The sequence below is a fragment of the Diceros bicornis genome, chromosome 4 (genome assembly GCF_020826845.1).
Source record: "Diceros bicornis minor isolate mBicDic1 chromosome 4, mDicBic1.mat.cur, whole genome shotgun sequence".
Classification (NCBI taxonomy): domain Eukaryota; kingdom Metazoa; phylum Chordata; class Mammalia; order Perissodactyla; family Rhinocerotidae; genus Diceros; species Diceros bicornis.
In genome coordinates this window covers 59087075-59104985 of record NC_080743.1, presented here as the reverse complement: position 1 = coordinate 59104985, position 17911 = coordinate 59087075, and the positions used below count along the sequence as shown (strand labels likewise).

The following is a 17911-nucleotide window of genomic DNA, read 5'->3' as shown; positions in this document are numbered from 1 at the left end:
AAGGAGAAAATGTCTGATCCTAGTCAGTGTGAGCAGGTTTATTCTGGGGGTAGCACCCCATTTCCAGCCGTACCAATAATGGGGAGACACAGGGGTCTCTGGAATGCATAACAGTAGAAAAATCAGTCCTGGGAGCATGAGGACAAATCATTCCTCTTCATCCTCCTCAGCCATGCCCAGGGCCCGTGTGCCTGAGGCCCGAGCAGGCGTTGCCCGCTGGATAGAGACAATGCCACTGAGCAAGGCATAGCCCACCATGGCTGCCAGCCCCGCCAGCACAGATAGGATCTGGTTCCGGCGCCGGTATGGCTCCTCCTCAGTCTCTGGGCCCGCTGGTGTCTGGCGTGGTGGTGGCACCTCAGCTGAGGGTCAAGGAAGGAAGGTGGGCAGGGGGGCTAGTTCCTGAATCCCTGCCCACTCTCCCCAAGGCTGGCGCCCACCATCCATCTACCCCTTACCTCCATCCCAGGGGAAGTAGAGGCTGAGGATATGGGTGCAGTAGGCACAGAGGTTGTGCAGCCCCCTCAGGTGGGCCTGCAGCTTCCCACTGGGCAGCTTTGCCTGCAGCAGCAGGGCCAAGTAGCTAAAGACAAAGGCATCTAGGGAGGCGGGGCTGGAGCAGAGAGAAAAGGGTGGGATGGAGACGCAGAGGGGGTAGATATGGAATCGGAGGAAGAGTTGGCCCTGGGAGGTGGGCTATGGGCAGCAGGGAGCCACCAGGGGAGGAGAGGACACACAGTTCTGGACCTGGTATGGGAAGGGCTCCCCAGGTGGCGCCAGCCTGGCCTTGAATGGGACTCTATCCCAGAGCTGCACAAAGGGCACATTGAGGGCCCCACAGCCCTGCAGGCCCCCCCTGTGCCTGGCAGCCCTCCCACCCTCCTGAACCACTGAGGCGGGTCTGGTCCCACACACAGCCCCACTGTCATTGGACCCAGTGTCTGTCCCAAGGACTTCTTATCCAGAGCCTGAGCCCACCCCAGCCCCTGCAGCTACATCTGAACCAGTATCTTCTTCCAAGCCACCTATTATTCCCCTGGAGTCAGACTCACGCATCTCCAAAGAAGAATTTCTGAGAGCCCAGGCGCTGAGAGAGAAGGGTCAGGCATTCCCGAGCCTCTTGGTACAGCTATAGGGAGGACACAAGGTAGGCTTGCGGCTGCGGGAACAGTGCCGCCTCCTCTCCTAGGCATTCCCATTCCTGGCCATCATCCTTGGGGCTCCTCTCATACAACAGCCCCCTGTCCCAGAGGTACCTCCTTCTCCAGCTCTTCCTCATTCTCAGGCCTGTGCTCCCCACACAGCAGCTGCAGCCGCTCCATGTACTGCCGCTGCATGCGACCAGGCAGGAAGAAGTTGAGGGGAAAGGGCATAGCCTCTGCATACCACTTCCGGGTCACTTCCACATAGTTCTTGGTGTCTACCCAAAAAGTATGTATCTAGATTGGGTACACAGGAAAGAAGAGGCAGGTCTGAGCCAGTGCACCTGCCTGACGCAGGGTGGGCTTCTGATCCCTATGCTGCTCCGAGCCTGGTGGGGGTGGAGTATACCTGACCCCCTCCCCTGCTGGCCATGAATGCTGGGAGGTCTGGGCACACTCACCAGCACGGGGAGCAGCTTCTCCTCCAGCAGAGACATGAAGGCCAAGGTGTCTGCCCCTTGCCGGGCGGACAGGTCATAATCGGCATTATACTTCTGTGGAGGAAATGTCCATGGGTGGATGCTGGGGGACTCCAGGGGCACTTCCCCAAGGAGGGAGGCATCCTGTCTGGTACCACCCTCACTGGCCTCTAAATGTAGCAGAGGTAGAGCAAGGAGTGTTTCCCGCTGAGGCCCACTTGCCTGGGCCCAGCCAGTAGCCTGTTGCTGTTGGCGGAAAGCCTGGGTCTTGGAGCCTGCTGGCCGTCAAGGTCTCAAGCTCATTGGGGGGAGGAAGGAAGGCCCAGCCACAAACCAGGAGCAGCTCCCAGAGTTTCCACGGAAAGCTGGCAGCGTGCCTGCTGACGGCAACTTTCTAACAGTAACCTCCCCAATCCAGGCACCACAAAGCTAGCAGAGTAGAGCTCGGATGCAGTTCAGGCCTCAGTCCCTGCCTCAGGAACTAGAAGACACCACCTTCATGCTCCCAGGGCCCAGTGAACCCATGCCCAGGGCCCCCTGTCTTGTTCTCTCAATGCCTAACTCTTGGTTATTTCTTCTATTTCATTCCATGGGCCAGGCGCCACCACCACACACAAATTCCAACCGCACCCCCAGGTCTCAGCCTGCCACACCTTCCTAGGCTCCGGTGTCTGCTCCTCAGCACCCCCGTCCACATCCTGAGTAAGCTTTGTCCCCAAATAACCTCTTGAGCATGATCCTTAAATCTCTCTCAGCCTCGACTTCTCCCCTGCAGAATGAGGGTAATAATTTCCTCTCAATGTGGCTGTTAGGAGAAAACTCTGGAAACTGAAAAAGCTGTGTTCATATGTAAGGAAACAGGGGAGTGGCCCAGTCCTTGCCAGGAATTTTGGCTTTTACCTGGATCCCCTCTCTCCATGCCTCTCAAGCCTCCATTAATTTCCCAGCTCCTTCACCTTTGGGAAAGTAGAAATGAAGATGAAGGGCCCACTCGGACAAGGTGTTCCCTTTTGGGACCAAACTGAAAGCTAGAAGAACCTTTGGAAAGCATCCTAGGTAAGCTCCCTAGTTTTACAAATAAGGAGCTTACGGCTCTGAGAGGTTAAGTGAGTTGGTCAGATATTCTAGGACAGAATGAAGAGCAGAGCCTAGGCCTCCCTATTCCTTTTGTAATACTCTTTCAACTTCCCCACCCTGGTTCTAAGTCTTGTCCACCCTAAGCCCCATATCCAGCCCAACCTGGTCCCTGAAAAAAAGGGCAATGGCCCTTAGAAGTCCCTTTCTGGTCCCACCTTTGAGGGCCTTATCTGAGCCAACCACTCCCTTCTACTCTCCTTTCCCTTTCATGTGTCATCGGCTCATTCATCTCTCCCTCCCCGCCCAGCAGGCAGAAGGCACTGTGCCTCCTGATGCCCCTGCAGCACCCCAGCTTAATCTCTGGCCTGCTGCTTACTGCATCACAGCAACATTGTGTGTGTCTCTCCCATCAGACTATGTGCTCCTTGAAGCTCTGGGTCACCTGCGTCTAGCTTGACATATACTTGCTGCTCAATAAATGTGTGTTGCACTGACTGAATTGACTGAACTTCTCTCACTGGCAGCCCCCCTACCCAAGCCACCTACCTCTTTTCGAAGGTGGGTGATGATCTTGTGTGGTACCGAGATGACCTCTCCATGACTGGTCCGAAGGGCAGGCAGAGTTCCTGACATTGAGAAAGAAGTATGCCCACCAGACCCTTAGCTGCTGATCCACACATATTTGTACCACATCCCTGTCTGTCTCCTGCTCCTCCCCTTGTACATTCCCTTCCTCACCCCCCAGGGACACATGGTACCTGAAGGGCTCCGCCAGGGGTTGGTGATCTTGTGCACCTTGAGTGGGGCACCAGTAAATCTGGCATAGGTCTGCAGGGAAGGAAGCAGAAGGCAGAGAGGGACATGGCCCCCACAGGTGAATCAAGAAGAGCAGTAACATTTATTGAATACCTTTTGTGCTATGCTCTATATTTAGTGCTTGCCTCACAAAAAAAGAGGTAGACATTACCTTTCCCATTTTACAATGGGCAACACAGGGCTCAGAGAGATTATGGACATGTCAGTGACTACAAGTCAGCCACGAAAATCCTTCCTTCTGTCTCCTCTCCTGCCATCTGCCTGGTGGACACCTACCCTCATAAGTGTTTCCTAACCAGTCTATCTCTTTTCTTGGAAGCACTGACCATGCTCTTCTTTGGCAGTCTCTGTGGCCTGTTCCTACTTAGATCTTAGCACCTAAACATTTTATTCTGCCTTTCGGTAAACAAATCCAGGGAAGGATTACCCATTACCCAACTCTTACCCATCCTTGCATGCCAATGTTTGGTATTTGGAAGTGACCTAATACATGCTTATTAAATAAAGGAGTGAAAGAATGAGCGGGGTGAACTAGTCCGTCTGACTCCAAAGCTCTTTCTGTAGAACCCGGCTGTGGGCTTTTTGGTTCAATAAACAATAACCTCAGTAAATGCTGTTTAGGGAGGAGGAGAAAAGGAAGGCTGTGAAGAAGGCAGGAATGCCAAGCCGGGGAACCCTGAGATCATCCAGCCTTAGTACACCTCCGGATAAAGAAACAGCACCCAGAGAGAAGGGATCGCTCCAAGGTCACAAAGCCGGTAAATGGGTGTGCAAGGACTAAAACCCATCTCCTGAATCCCAGATCAGGCCTCCTTCCATTGCTACACAAAACCTAGGCTGCTACAGCATAGGACACTGAGCCCGTACCGGCCAGACACGCTCTTTGATGGCCTTAGTTTTCCCCACTGCGCCCGTGCTGAGGTGCCCTGGCAAAATTCGGATGGTCAGCTAGTTCGGGCCCCCTCCCCAGTCCTCCAGGGCGCAGCAGAGGGAGCCGGCGCCACCCCTCACCAGCACGGCCAGGCAGTCCAGGTCCACTGACGGCAGCCCCCAGCCCCCCAACCAGCAGAACAGCTCCATGGGCGCCGCCATCTTGCCCGCCCTTTGTCCCGGAAGCACCTCCCTCCGCACTTCTGCCCTCCCCCGCGTGGACCCGCCTCCCGCCGCCGCCCCTTTGGCGCTCTGGGCCGGGGGCCGGGAGCCGGGGGAGGACCTCGGGGGGGCGCGGCTTCGCCGCGCCGGAGAGGCGGCTGGACGGCGCGGGGCGGAGCCGCGGGCTTCGGGGAAGGGCGGCCGCCGCCTGATTCAGAGCGGCTCCCGAAGTGGGGGAGGGCTCTCGGCCAGGCGCGCCTGGGAAAGTCTGGGCGCTTCGGCCGAGGGGAGCGCCGAACCCCGAAGGCAAAGCAGGGCCAGGGGAAGGGGGTCTTGTGCGCCTAGGCGGGCTCTCGCAAATCTGCACGTGGCCTGGCTGCTCCAGCGCCCCTTAGGGCTCAGCCCCGAGCCGGGGCTGCGGACGGCGGGGGGGGGGTTCCCCGAGCCGCATGTTTTCCACAGCGCGTTATGTTTGGAGCGGGCCCCGCGCCGCCTGTCGCCATGGAAACATAACAGGGGCGGTGGCGGCGGCCGGAGCGAGGCCTGGTTGGAGCCTAGGTGGGGGAGGGGAGGTGGGGGCTCGCTGGCTGTTGCCTCGGTAACGGGAACTGAGGCGCCCCTCCGCTTCATCCGGGTCACAGCCTGCCCACCAGTACCCCCAGTGTTCCTAGTCTGGCCCCCGGCCCCTGGCCTGTCCCCTGATCTACTCCTGTCCTTGGAGTTTCTTTCCTGATTTCTTCACTCCGACCTCACTGACAACTGTTTTAGACTCTCCTTCCAGTTCCCATCGGACGCTTCCATACTCCAAGTTTTCCTAGGACTGAGGGAAGATGGAGGCACAGGCACACGTCAGGGGACCCCCACCCTAATAAAGAGCACTTGCTCTGTCAGAGCAACAAACTTCATGCCATGTGGACAACCCCTGGGCACTATAGCAAGCTGGTTTCGGCCACTCCCTTGGCATCCTCTCATGCCAGCTGTGGAATAATGCCCTTGTTTGGCACTGCCCTTGCCAGGGGTTCCTGCCTTCACCAGCTGTGGCTTTCAGAAAACAGTAGCATTCGGTAGTGGCCTCCAACAATGAGATGGCAGGAGAGAGGAGGCCCCTGGGAGAGAGAACCATTAGGGAGAGGCAGGAGGCAGGGAGGCCTCCAGGACTCTTCTCCAGTGCCCCTGGTTCCCGGAGCTGGGGATGCCTCTAGGGTGATTGGCAGCTCTTTGTTTCAGCCCCCCTCACCCGCCTGCGGGCCCCCCCCTTCAACTCCCCCTTCTACTCCCTCCGCCCCCCTCTCCTGTTCTCTCCGCCTAGCCTTTTCCCCTCCCAGCCGCCTGCCTGCCAGGGGTAGTGAGCCGGCTGAGCGGCATGGAGACGCAGGAACTTCGGGGGGCCCTGGCTCTTCTCCTCCTTTGCACTTTTGCATCTGCCAGTCAGGACCTGCAGGGTAAGCCTGTCTCCATCCTCTTAGACCCCTCTCTGCCTCCTCCCCATTTGCCCCCAGCCTAGTAGCAGGGAACATGTGAGCAAGGGGAAAGGGGAAGAGTCCTAAAATTAAGGTGGAGGGAAGAGTTGGTGAAATTATGGCCCTGTGGGAAGCAGTTGACACTAGAGGGTGGTGGGTGAGTGGGAACTGGCCAGGGTCAGCATGAGGCCAGGGCAGAGGACTCAGGAGCTGGATCCTAGAGCTGCCTGGCTGGGTTGGTGTCGGAGCATCCACAGGCACCCTGGGGTCTGGGAGAGCAGCTCGGAGATGGGCTTCTTCAACTCCTGGGTTCCTGGCTGCCCAAGGATGGGGCGGGGGTGGGGAGGGAGAGGTCTGGACTCTCCTGGAGGTCTGGTGGTGGGATGGGCCTGTGGGTGTGGGAGAGGTAGTTGGAGCAGATGACACAGGCACAGATTCTTTACAGGCTGGAAGGGAAACCACAGATTGGCCAGGACACAGGAGGCAGAGGAGATGGGTCCTGCATTCTCATGGGAGAGATCCAGACAGTGGGAGGGTCGGAGCCTTCAGTAGGCAGCTGTTCCCATCCAGAGCGAGTGTGCTGAGCCCCCAGGATGGGAGGAGGGGCACTAGGGTGTGGAATCAGCCAAACCGAGCGGTGTAAAGAGAAACTGCCTTCCCATTTCTGCGCTCTGGGCACCAGGTGCTACTCCTGCCTGGGATCAGCACAGTGACTCCTTTGCGCCACCTGGTGGGAGCATCTCAAGTTTGCGGGGTGCTGTTTCTGTATTTCCAAGTGAGCCTCAGGCCTGCCGGTTCCCAGAGAGTGGCAATAGGCAATATTTAGGGAAGCGAAGGCACAATGCCTGGTCCTCTAATAGCAACAAGAGTTGAATTTTGAAAAGGTGACTAATACTGTCTGGTGTTGGTGGTGGGGGTGGGTGGGTGATGAACGATGCCCTGCCCCTGAGGGCTTAGGGAAGAGAACAGGCCTTAGCATTTGACCCCTTTCTCTGACCTTGATAATCCCTGCCCGGCCAGTGATTGACCTGTTGACTGTGGGCGAGTCCCGGCAGATGGTAGCTGTGGCGGAGAAGATCCGGACAGCCCTGCTCACTGCTGGGGACATCTACCTCTTGTCCACCTTCCGCCTGCCCCCCAAGCAGGGTGGTGTCCTCTTTGGCCTCTACTCTCGCCAAGACAACACACGATGGCTGGAGGCCTCTGTTGTGGGCAAGATCAACAAAGGTGACTGGAGGTTGTCTCCTTTCCTGCAGCGGTGACCCCCTTGTGCACTCTCCCTCATCCCCACTCCCAGATCCCTCTTAATTCTTCTTGGGCTCCACTGGGGACCATGGACCCATCAGGCTGTGCCCAAGCACTAGGGACACCTGGTATCCGGTGCATAGGAGGTTCCTCAGGAGGCCTGGTACCCAAACAATAGCATAAGGCCTGGTATTTGTAGGAGTGTTTTACTTGGGGATGCCTAGGGGGAGAAGAGGCATGCCTCTGTGCCCCAGCAGTGGTATAGAGAGGTCCCTCAGACTCTGGGACTGTTCAGTGGGTACAGAACCTGCTGCCACCCTAGGAGGGGACAGAGTGATCTGATGCCACTGAAGACTAAGAAAGTCCTAGTCTTTAAACGAATTTGGAAAACATTTATTGTGTACCTATTATGTGCAAGGTGTTGAAAGACACATAGTTGAATAAGGAATGATAGCTCCAGAGATGTGGTATCCAGCGGAGTTGATCCAAGCCTCAACTGGGAGACAGGGGGTGGGGGACAGTGCCCATACTGACCTCCCCTCCTGGGCAGTGCTGGTGCGGTACCAGCGGGAGGATGGCAAAGTCCATGCAGTGAACCTACAGCAAGCAGGCCTGGCCGACGGGCGCACACACACAGCTCTCCTGCGACTCCGAGGCCCATCCCGACCCAGCCCTGCCCTGCAGCTCTACGTGGACTGCAAACTGGGCGACCAGCATGCTGGCCTTCCAGCACTGGCCCCCATTCCTCCAGCAGAGGTCGACGGGCTGGAGATCAGGACTGGACAGAAGGCTTATTTGAGGATGCAGGTGAGCAGGAAGGGAAGACCCTATGAGTTTCTGTGGAAACCATTCACACCAGTGGGAGGAGGAGTTGGTAGGTCTTCCCACCCCACTCTGCTCCTATTCCTCCAGGGCTTTGTGGAATCTATGAAAATGATTCTGGGAGGGTCCATGGCCCGAGTTGGAGCCCTGAGTGAGTGTCCGTTCCAGGGGGATGAGTCCATCCACAGTGCAGGTAACACAGAGACATCCTGGACCCCAGGTCCTGTGATATTTGGTGGCTCTCATCCTCTTGGCCTTCCTCCCCCTTCACACCCATTCCTTTGGCTGACCTATTCCTGGGACTTCTGACTCTGTTAACCCAAATCTCCTTCACCTCTGACTCTGTAATCTCCAAATAATACAGCTGTCCCAGGAGGTGGATCAAAAAATTTCCCTGTTCAGGTCATCCCGCCTACCAGGGTGCCCAGAAAAATAAAACGATCCAAGGGAAGAATATAACTCTGAAGAACTCTGGGGGTGAGGAAGTTAACTGCTTGGTCTTGGTTGACTGAGATAAGGGTCCTGAGTCTTTTTTAGCTCCCATTGGCAGCTATCACCTACCAGCAGTTTCTCTGAGCATTGCCCATCTGCCTGGTCTCTCTGACAGGGATGTTCAGGGGCTCTTACCTAAATAAAACATCCACTTCTCCCAGATATTTCAAAGAAAGAGCTCTTGCAGTAGAAGCTTAGGAGGGAGGAAATGGAATGTTCTGGGGCCCTGGCCCTGCTTTGGGTCGCCTCTCACTTGGACCCCATCTGCCACTACCAGGCCTGGGAAGCAGGAGGATTTTGGTTTTGACTATGAGGCAACTCCCTTACAGGGTCCCTCACCCAGTGGAAAGAGCTGGTGCTGCTTACCTGTCACCTTTGCCCTCCTACCATCCAACACTCCATCTTTAGTCAAGGCTCCAGCCCTTTGTCCCGTCCCTCTTTTCCTTCCTTCTCTTCAACAGCCAGGCCCCTCTTCACATCTCCACTCTCTGTGTTCTTCCTTCTAGTGACCAACGCACTCCACTCCATCCTAGGTGAGTAGGCCGTGATGAGGGGGAAGGGGCATGAGAGTGGGGAGGAGGCCAGGCTTTGGCAGCTGCCTGAAACTAAGTCCTCTTCAGCCAGGAATGGGATGGGGTTTAAAGGTGGGGAGGTGGGTAGCAGTGGCAGGAGCTGGCTTATTACCCAAAAAGGGACGAGGGCTGGTGCCCCAGTTCTGAGCCTCTCTGCACCCTGGGCCCTGACAGGGGAGCAGACCAAGGCGCTGGTCACCCAACTCACCCTCTTCAACCAGATCCTGGTGGAGCTGCGGGATGACATCCGAGACCAGGTTTGAGTGGGCCAGCAAAGGGTGGCACTGATTCCAGGGTGCAGTGGCAGATGCCAAGAGCTGACTCCTCCCCATCCTTCTGTCTCCCAGGTGAAGGAAATGTCCTTGATCCGAAACACCATCATGGAGTGTCAGGTGTGCGGTGAGTGGGAGAGTAGGGGAGGGCTCCAGGTGGCATCACTGTGCTCCCCACCCCATGGCTTCAGCCTCCATTTCTGGTGATTTAAATGGTGACTTCTGGGCGGCTCTGACTGTGCCCACCCCCCAGGCTTCCATGAGCAGCGTTCCCACTGCAGCCCCAACCCCTGCTTCCGCGGCGTGGACTGCATGGAAGTGTACGAGTACCCTGGCTACCGCTGTGGGCCCTGCCCCCCCGGCCTGCAGGGCAATGGCACCCACTGCACTGACATCAATGAGGTGGGGGAGAATCTGGAAGGGCACAGAAGGCTGGGGGGAGGGAGTTGGGAGAGGCCCAAGAAGGTGGGGTGAATGTTGGTCGGAAGCAGTGGAACCTAGGGTTTAGGAGAGGCTGGAGACCAGAAAAGAAGTGTGAGAAGGGAGGGACAGAGGCCTGGGGTGAAGACTGAAGGGCCACATAGGGAAAGAGCTGGGGGAGTGACAGAAACAGTTTGAGATAGCTAGCCAGGGGGGAACCCAGAGGGAGGCTGGGGCTGGGGATCAGAGCACCACAAGGTTGGTTGGGGAGGGCCACAAACAGGGGAGACCAGGAGCAGTGGTCCTAGGGTCACAGGCAGGGGCCTGACCTCTTCCTTCTCATCTGGCCTCCAGTGTGCTCATGCTGACCCTTGTTTCCCGGGCTCCAGCTGCATCAACACCATGCCTGGCTTCCACTGTGAGGCCTGTCCTCGAGGCTACAAAGGCACACGGGTGTCTGGTGTGGGCATTGACTATGCCCGGGCCAGCAAACAGGTCAGGTTGGGTAGAGTGTGTGGAGAAGAGATCTTGGCCCTGTAGGGGCCAGGGCTTTCTGGGTTGGACCTGGGGTCTTTGTGATAAATGGGATGAGACTACTGGCTCATCTGCTGGCTTTGCATTGGTTTGGGTCTGGGCTTCATGTCAATGTTCACAGATAAGGCCACACCAGTGCCCTCTCCTGTATCTGAGGAGACCTACCATAGGTCTGGTTCTACCCAAAGTCTGCCCCTTCAGGTCTGCAACGATGTCGATGAATGCAATGATGGAAACAATGGTGGCTGTGACCCAAACTCCATCTGCACGAATACTGTGGTGAGCTGAATACCCCAAGTGTGTCTGCGGTGGTGGGAACCCCCTCTTCAAGTTTCCTGCTTCCCCTCGCCCTTCCCTAGGGCACTACACTTTATAGGTGCTCCAGATGGACCTGGTTTGGAATTCTGGTTTTACCTCTTACTAGCTGTGACTCTTAGCAAGTTATTTACCTTTTCTCAGCCTTAGTGTTCTCACTTGAAAAATGGGGCCATTGTCTACCTTGAAAGGTTGTCAGGAGAACGTAAAGGGGATAACTGATAGACTTGGCATAGAGCTGTGAGTGCCCATCCTACACCCCTCGGGGGGGACAGTGCTGGTCCTGGGCACCTAGCGGGCTGACCCTCCTTCCTGAGACACTGCTTCCCTACTCCTAGGGCTCTTTCAAGTGTGGTCCCTGTCGCCTGGGCTTCCTGGGCAACCAGAGCCAGGGCTGCTTTCCAGCCCGGACCTGCCGCAGCCCAGCCCACAGTCCCTGCCACATCCATGCACACTGTCTCTTTGAACGCAATGGTGCCGTGTCTTGCTCGGTGAGCTAGGCCTGGGGCTTGGAAGGAAAACGGAGAATATGGGCTAGTGTAGGGCTAGTGAACATGTTTATGGGCTGGAATGGGGACCCTCGTGGGAGAGGGAAGTGGGCCTGGGCTCAGGAACTTGTTGGTGAGAATAGAGCCTGAAGTAGGGAAAAGGGTGTGGTGTGGAGAGCCAGCCCAGACTGCTAACTCCTACCCTTCATGTTGCCCCAGTGTAACGTGGGCTGGGCCGGGAATGGGAACGTGTGTGGGCCTGACACAGACATTGATGGCTACCCGGACCAGGCACTGCCCTGCATGGATAACAACAAACACTGCAAACAGGTACAGGGCAGGTGGGCAAGTGAGCGGCCTAGGGCGCCCCAGGCTGGGGCAGGCCAAAACTCATCCATCCATCTCCTCCCCCTGACCTTTAGGACAATTGCCTTTTGACACCCAACTCTGGGCAGGAAGATGCTGATAATGATGGTGTGGGGGACCAGTGTGATGATGATGCTGATGGGGACGGGATCAAGAATGTTGAGGTGGCTCCCAGACGTCCTGCCCCTTCCAGCTCCTCTGGTCTCCTCCATGTCTCTGTTGCCTTGTCACATAACCCTGCCTCTCTTTGCCCTGGGCAGCTCTCCAGGAAGGGCCCTAGTACTCCAAATTAGGGAGGCATAAGCCCGGTGCCCAGGATGAGGTGGACTACATGGAGGTTGGGTGGGTGGGACTGCACCAAGCAGGTGGACCATCACAGGGGAGGTGACTGTAGACAAGGGTATGGGGACAATGTGGGTGCTAGGTAGCCAGTGGTTCGAGGAAGGCCTGACTCTTTCCCTCCCACCCCAGGACAACTGCCGGCTGTTCCCCAACAAGGACCAGCAAAACTCAGATACAGATTCATTTGGTGACGCCTGTGACAACTGCCCCAACGTGCCCAACAATGACCAGAAGGACACAGATGGCAATGGGGAAGGGGATGCCTGTGACAACGACGTGGATGGGGATGGTGCAGGCCTGGGGCTGAGGGGGTGGCTGGGAGACCTGTAAGAATTTGGATATAGGTGGGAATGAAGCAGGGAGACTAGGAAGTCTGAGACTTGGGGGGGGGGGGCTGCTTACAGAAGTTAGCCTAGGTGAGACGAGATTACTGCGGCAGACGTCACTGGGAATGTGAGGTAGCGTGTAGGGTTAGGCAGGGAATGGGTAAGAGGGTGAGACAAGGTACAGGCAGATTTCCTGACCCGCTGTCCTCTGGATGGGAGACAAAGCTCGGGGCTTTCACCAACCTAGAAGAGTGAGTGTGACGGGTTGTAGTGACAACCTTGTGCTACTCCCATGTCTTCTAGGCATCCCCAATGGATTGGACAATTGTCCTAAAGTCCCCAATCCCCTACAGACAGACAGGGATGAGGATGGGGTGGGAGATGCCTGCGACAGCTGCCCTGAAATGAGCAATCCTACCCAGGTACAGGGGAATGGAGAGGGCAGGGAAGGGTTGGGGGGACTGGTGGATGAAGCCCCAGCCCTTTGGATGGGAAGTGGTCAGGTCACCCTCTTCAGAGTTATCAAGAGGAGATGGTGAGAACAGGCCCCTCTCTCTCAGACAGATGCAGACAGCGACCTGGTGGGGGATGTCTGTGACACCAATGAAGACAGGTAGGGTCTTGGCCAAGAGATGGAAGGTTTTACAGGGGATCCTTTACTTTCCTCCAGTATATTCTCAATTCCCTCTATGGTTTAGTCTTAATTCTCCACTGCTATTGAGCAGGAAGTCATTCCTCTAGTCTACCCTCATTCCTACTGCTGGACCTTCACTTCATCTGGCTGACTGTAAGGGGTCTGGTTGAATGGAGGGCATACCCCAGAGAGACTCCTAGCAGAAGAGAGGGGGAGGATGTGGTACATTTAGAGCCTTTATTTGGTGCCTGTTCTGGGCAGCGATGGGGATGGACATCAGGACACCAAGGACAACTGCCCACAGCTGCCCAACAGCTCCCAGCTGGACTCAGACAATGATGGACTTGGAGATGAGTGTGATGGGGACGATGACAATGATGGTGTCCCAGATTACGTGCCTCCTGGCCCTGATAACTGTCGCCTGGTACCCAATCCCAATCAGAAGGACTCAGATGGTAAGGCTGCGGTCCCACAGAGGATTGGACTGGTGTAAACTTTGCTTAGGGAGAGGTGGCAGGCCTTGCTGGGGAGTGAGAAAGGGCAGAGTGGGGAGAGAAGTCAGGAATGCAAGGCCCAAGAGGTGGTAGTGTTGGCTAGTGGCAGTGGCCAGGGCCTTCCTGAGTGCCTAGCCTCACTCTGCCTAGGCAATGGCGTTGGTGATGTGTGTGAGGATGACTTTGACAATGACGCAGTGCTCGACCCCCTGGATGTGTGCCCTGAAAGTGCGGAGGTAACCCTCACGGATTTTCGGGCCTATCAGACCGTCGTCCTGGATCCCGAGGGTGATGCTCAGATTGACCCAAATTGGGTCGTGCTCAACCAGGTACTGGGGCAGTGGGCTGGGCGGGTGCTGTCAGACCAGACCCCAGGTGGGACCGAGGTGGGGTAGCGCACCTGGATCAAGGATTCTTTCTTTATTGCACACCACCAGGGCATGGAAATTGTTCAGACCATGAACAGTGACCCTGGCCTGGCAGTTGGTATGTACGGGACACCCAGTTCAGTAATTTCTGAACAGAGGAATCCTACCGGGGCAGAGGGTCGGGGGCAAGCTGGCATCCCTTCCCACTCCCACCTCACAATGAGCCACCAGTAGCTTTGCTGCCCCTGACCTGATCCCACCCACTCTCCCACCCCCAGGATATACAGCCTTCAATGGTGTGGACTTTGAAGGCACCTTCCATGTGAACACAGTAACTGATGATGACTACGCAGGCTTTCTCTTCAGCTATCAGGACAGCGGCCGATTCTATGTGGTCATGTGGAAGCAAACGGAACAGACCTACTGGCAGGCCACACCTTTCCGGGCTGTGGCCCAGCCCGGGCTGCAGCTCAAGGTCCCGCAGCTGCCCAGATTCCCCAATCCAGGGCCCTTTCCCAAAGTCTCCCCCAGCAACCCCAGGGCCTCCCCCACTGCCTGATTGGGAACCCTCTTACCCAGATATCTGGCCTAGAGGTTGGCTCCCTGGGGCTCCAGAATATTCTCCTGACCACCTTAACTTCCTTTTCCACCTGCACTTACCAACCTGTTGTCTCCCTTCACTCCGGTCCTGTGGTTGACCCACTGTCTTTGCCAATGCCCCCCAGGCAGTGACATCAGTGTCTGGCCCAGGTGAGCACCTCCGGAATGCCCTGTGGCATACTGGCCACACCCCTGATCAGGTACGACTGCTGTGGACTGACCCACGAAATGTGGGCTGGCGTGACAAGACCTCCTACCGCTGGCAGCTGCTGCACCGGCCTCAAGTTGGCTACATTCGGTGAGGGGCGGGGCTGAGCCCTCCCAAGGGAGCCCAGGCCCAGCCTGTCCTTCACCTTTAGCTGGGACTCACCAGTGACCTCCCCTCTACTCAGTGCCTTGGTGCCATGGGCCTGGACTGGGACCACTTCTCCCCATCTCCCCTCTCACCACAAACCCGCTGCCTCGGCCCCACTTTCCTCCTAAATCAGGTAGCCTGGTCTCTGGTGCCGGTGCTGCCGAGGACTGATAGGCAATGTCGGGCAAGTCCTTCCTTTTTCTGAGCTCCATTTTCCCCTCTATAAAACAAGGGCGCCTCTGGGAACCTCCAAACCCCAGGCCAGTCTGTGGAGAGGCACATCACATCCAGCCCCTTCACTGGGACAGCCCAGAACTTGCCTCATCAGTGTCTGACCTGGAAGGGACCATCACTTACAGAAGAGCAAACAGAGCCCCAGACTTGACACCCTAGTAGCAGAGCTGAGGCCTCTCAGTTCAGCACTTTGTCCACAACTTCACATTTCCTACTTGGTGGGGATGACAGGGAAGGGAGGGGAAATGGCCAAGAGCCCAGAGTCTAGGGACATGGATTGGTTCCCCTTTAAGGTGCCTGGGGCTGCAGGGGCGCCAGGGCAGGGGATAAGGGGGGGTGGACTAGAGCCTGGGAAGCGGGTGACTTCACCCCCCAGTCCATTGTGCTCATCGTCATGGCAACCCAATCCTCGCTCGGAATGCGGCTAGTGCTTTGAGATGCAAAGGGGGCCGGACAAAGAGCCAGGGGCCCCAGGCCTGAGAAAATCACCCCCCTTCCGTCCCCTTTCCTTCCTCCCTTTCCCCCCTCCCTTCTCTCTCAGGCCTGGTGAGCTCAAGGGGGGTTGGGGTTGAGCAGGGCCCGGGCATGGTGGCACAGTGCCCACTGGCACCCTAGCACCAATGGACATCCCTATCCTGGACAGGGTGAAGCTCTATGAGGGTCCCCAGCTAGTGGCAGATTCTGGGGTGATCATTGACACATCCATGCGAGGGGGGCGTCTTGGTGTATTCTGCTTCTCCCAAGAAAACATCATTTGGTCCAATCTCCAGTATCGATGCAACGGTGAGGCTCTAGACCGAGATCAGCCTGACCTCTCATGCCCTCTTGGGAGAGTCACATCTTCCGACCTTAATCATTTCTCCTTCCTCAGACACAGTGCCTGAGGACTTTGAGCCATTCCGGAGGCAGCTGCTCCAGGGAAGAGTGTGAAGAGGTGGTCACCAGATTCAGAATCCTGGTTTTAGACCCTTTGGCCTTGGGGTCCATCCTGGAGACCCTGGGGTCTAATCTACAGCCCCTCAGCCAAACACAGACCCTCCTCTGGCACCCACCAGGAGTTCAGCCCCAGAGAGGTGGTGACCCCACTGTTCAGGAGATGGGAAGTTTTCAAGGGGTATTTCTCAGGCACTAACCCCAGGAAAGATAACAGCACATTGCCATAAAATTCCAGTTGTTTTCTAAGCCAGTGCAATTGCTTATTTTAGGGGTTATCCGGGATAGAGTGGGGAGCAGGAAGGAACCTGAGGTGGGTAAGGGAGAGGGCTGGTAGGATGGAAGTTAGAGATCTAGAGGAAGTTTGGCTGACTCTGGGACACAGTGAGGAAGGTGTTGGATGGGGGTTAGGTGAAGGATGGGGTTAGGTGAAGGTGCTGGTCGGAGGATGACTAAAGTCCTCCCAGCCCCACTTACTCACGGTGGCAGCGGCGACACTCCAGTCTATCTTAGATCAGCCGGGATCGAGAGCCAGGAGGGCTGGGGCTGCCCCGCTTGGGGTGAGGGGGAGGCCGGGGGGCCGGGGGGGCCGGAGGCCGGGACGAGTGCAATATTGGCGGGGGAAAGAACAACACTGCACCGCGTCCCGTCCCTCCCGCCCGCCCGGGGCCCGGGATCCCGCTCCCCACCGCTGGAAGCCGGACCAACCCAAGAACCGGGGGCGCACTGGGGAGTTGGGTTCACCTAGCAGGCCAGAGAGACTTGGCGCCCGGAAGAGGGTGAAGGGGATGGTAATGGGGAGGGAGGGAGGGAGGAAGGGAGAAAGGGAGAAAGGGAGACCGCAGTATCCCGGAAGGCCGCTATCCGACTCCGGGGCGTAGCGCGCGCTTGCTCTTTAAATACTCGGACTCCGCGGCGCGGAGCTGTCGCCATGGTGACGCGTGTCCCAGCAACCGAACTGAATGGCTGTTGCCTGGCAACTCCGGGTTGAAGTTGTGGGGCCGCCCACCTAGATACTCGCGCTTTCTTTAGCCTGCAGGTGGGGGGGCCTCTCCGGCCCGCGCACCGGGACGCGCTGACGTAGAACGCCCCCGCCCCGGCCCCCCGGGGTGCCCGCTGCACAAAGCCGCGCCGACCTGGCGGAGCAGCGCGAGCCGGGGAGCGGTGGTCCCTCGCTGCCTGACCCGGCTTTCTTCCAATCCGGTCGCACTGAAGTGTTTTTAAAGTCATTTTTCATTCTTTATTCGTTGGGGCTAAGAACTGTTTTCCTAATGCGGATGTAACTACTTCCGTCGGCCTAGACCTCAACCCAGGACCTCTGGATGGGGCCCGATACCCTAAGCTCCACTTGCCGCTCTGGCCCCAGATAGCTCCCTGGTTCCATATATTTCTGCCCTTCAAAATACCTTTCGGTCTTCCTAAGTTACGCACCCTCATATACACTTTTGCCCCCCAACTATGTGCCTACCTGCCCCAAACACTACTCTGCTCGCCAAAGGATAGTTTTGTGCCCCCAAATACCATTCTGTAGCGCCGCCTACTCTCCTAAAAACGTAACTAACCTGTCCCATTCCCCCTCCCACATTCCGATGTCCTCTCCCACATACCTCCGTGCCCCTTCCACGTACCTCAGGACCCCACCCACTTAGCGCATTTCCTCCAGACACTGACCCCACACACCCAAGAGTCCCCTCCTAAAGCTCCCAGCCACTCCATCGGTGGTACAGTGCATTGCTCCCCTTTTTGTCCAAGCCACTGACTCTCCTTGCCTGGGCCCTACCCTCCCCAGCCTCTCTCTGCCCACTCTTAGGCAGCGCCGCCCAACCTGCTTTTCCTCGCCGGGGCAGCCCCTCAGCCTCTCGGGCAGGCCGGGTGAGGCTCTTGGTGACCACTAGAGGGCGGGAGAGCCCGGCCAGCCACGCCGGCTGGCCGCCGCTACAAGGTGGAGGCTAGGGTTCGTTGAAGCCCAGGTTTCGTCCTTCAAGTGGAAATTTCTTCCCCTGCCCCCTTCTCGGGAGGAAGCCAAGGAAGGA

The 17911-nt window shown here is 57.1% G+C and overlaps 2 protein-coding genes across 3 annotated transcripts; one reads left to right on the top strand and one right to left on the bottom strand.

Annotated features, from left to right (window-relative positions):
- Positions 1-22: 22 nt before the first annotated feature.
- MTX1 (metaxin 1) lies at positions 23-5236 on the bottom strand. The gene is given in 11 exon segments (XM_058536472.1): positions 23-362; positions 459-613; positions 1053-1129; positions 1257-1439; positions 1604-1696; positions 3245-3324; positions 3457-3526; positions 4526-4827; positions 4830-4910; positions 4913-4981; positions 4984-5236. Coding segments are annotated over 11 exon segments (1578 nt in total). The 3' UTR covers positions 23-147.
- An 8-nt stretch (positions 5237-5244) lies between these two features.
- THBS3 (thrombospondin 3) lies at positions 5245-16127 on the top strand. Of its 2 annotated transcripts, XM_058539318.1 has the most exons (23): positions 5246-6048; positions 7087-7293; positions 7862-8118; positions 8224-8326; positions 9132-9158; positions 9372-9454; positions 9545-9596; positions 9723-9871; positions 10244-10384; positions 10625-10702; positions 11077-11229; positions 11446-11556; positions 11649-11756; positions 12064-12223; positions 12564-12682; positions 12821-12873; positions 13156-13349; positions 13539-13717; positions 13826-13874; positions 14035-14231; positions 14482-14654; positions 15589-15728; positions 15817-16127. In XM_058539318.1, the coding sequence occupies exons 1-23, from the start codon at positions 5970-5972 to the stop codon at positions 15873-15875; spliced, it is 2871 nt and encodes a 956-aa protein (XP_058395301.1). In that variant the 5' UTR covers positions 5246-5969; the 3' UTR covers positions 15876-16127. The 2 variants fall into 2 exon arrangements, with proteins under 2 accessions (XP_058395302.1, XP_058395301.1); XM_058539319.1 differs by lacking the exon at positions 9372-9454 and having other exon boundaries at positions 5245-6048; positions 9545-9589.
- Positions 16128-17911: the final 1784 nt, after the last annotated feature.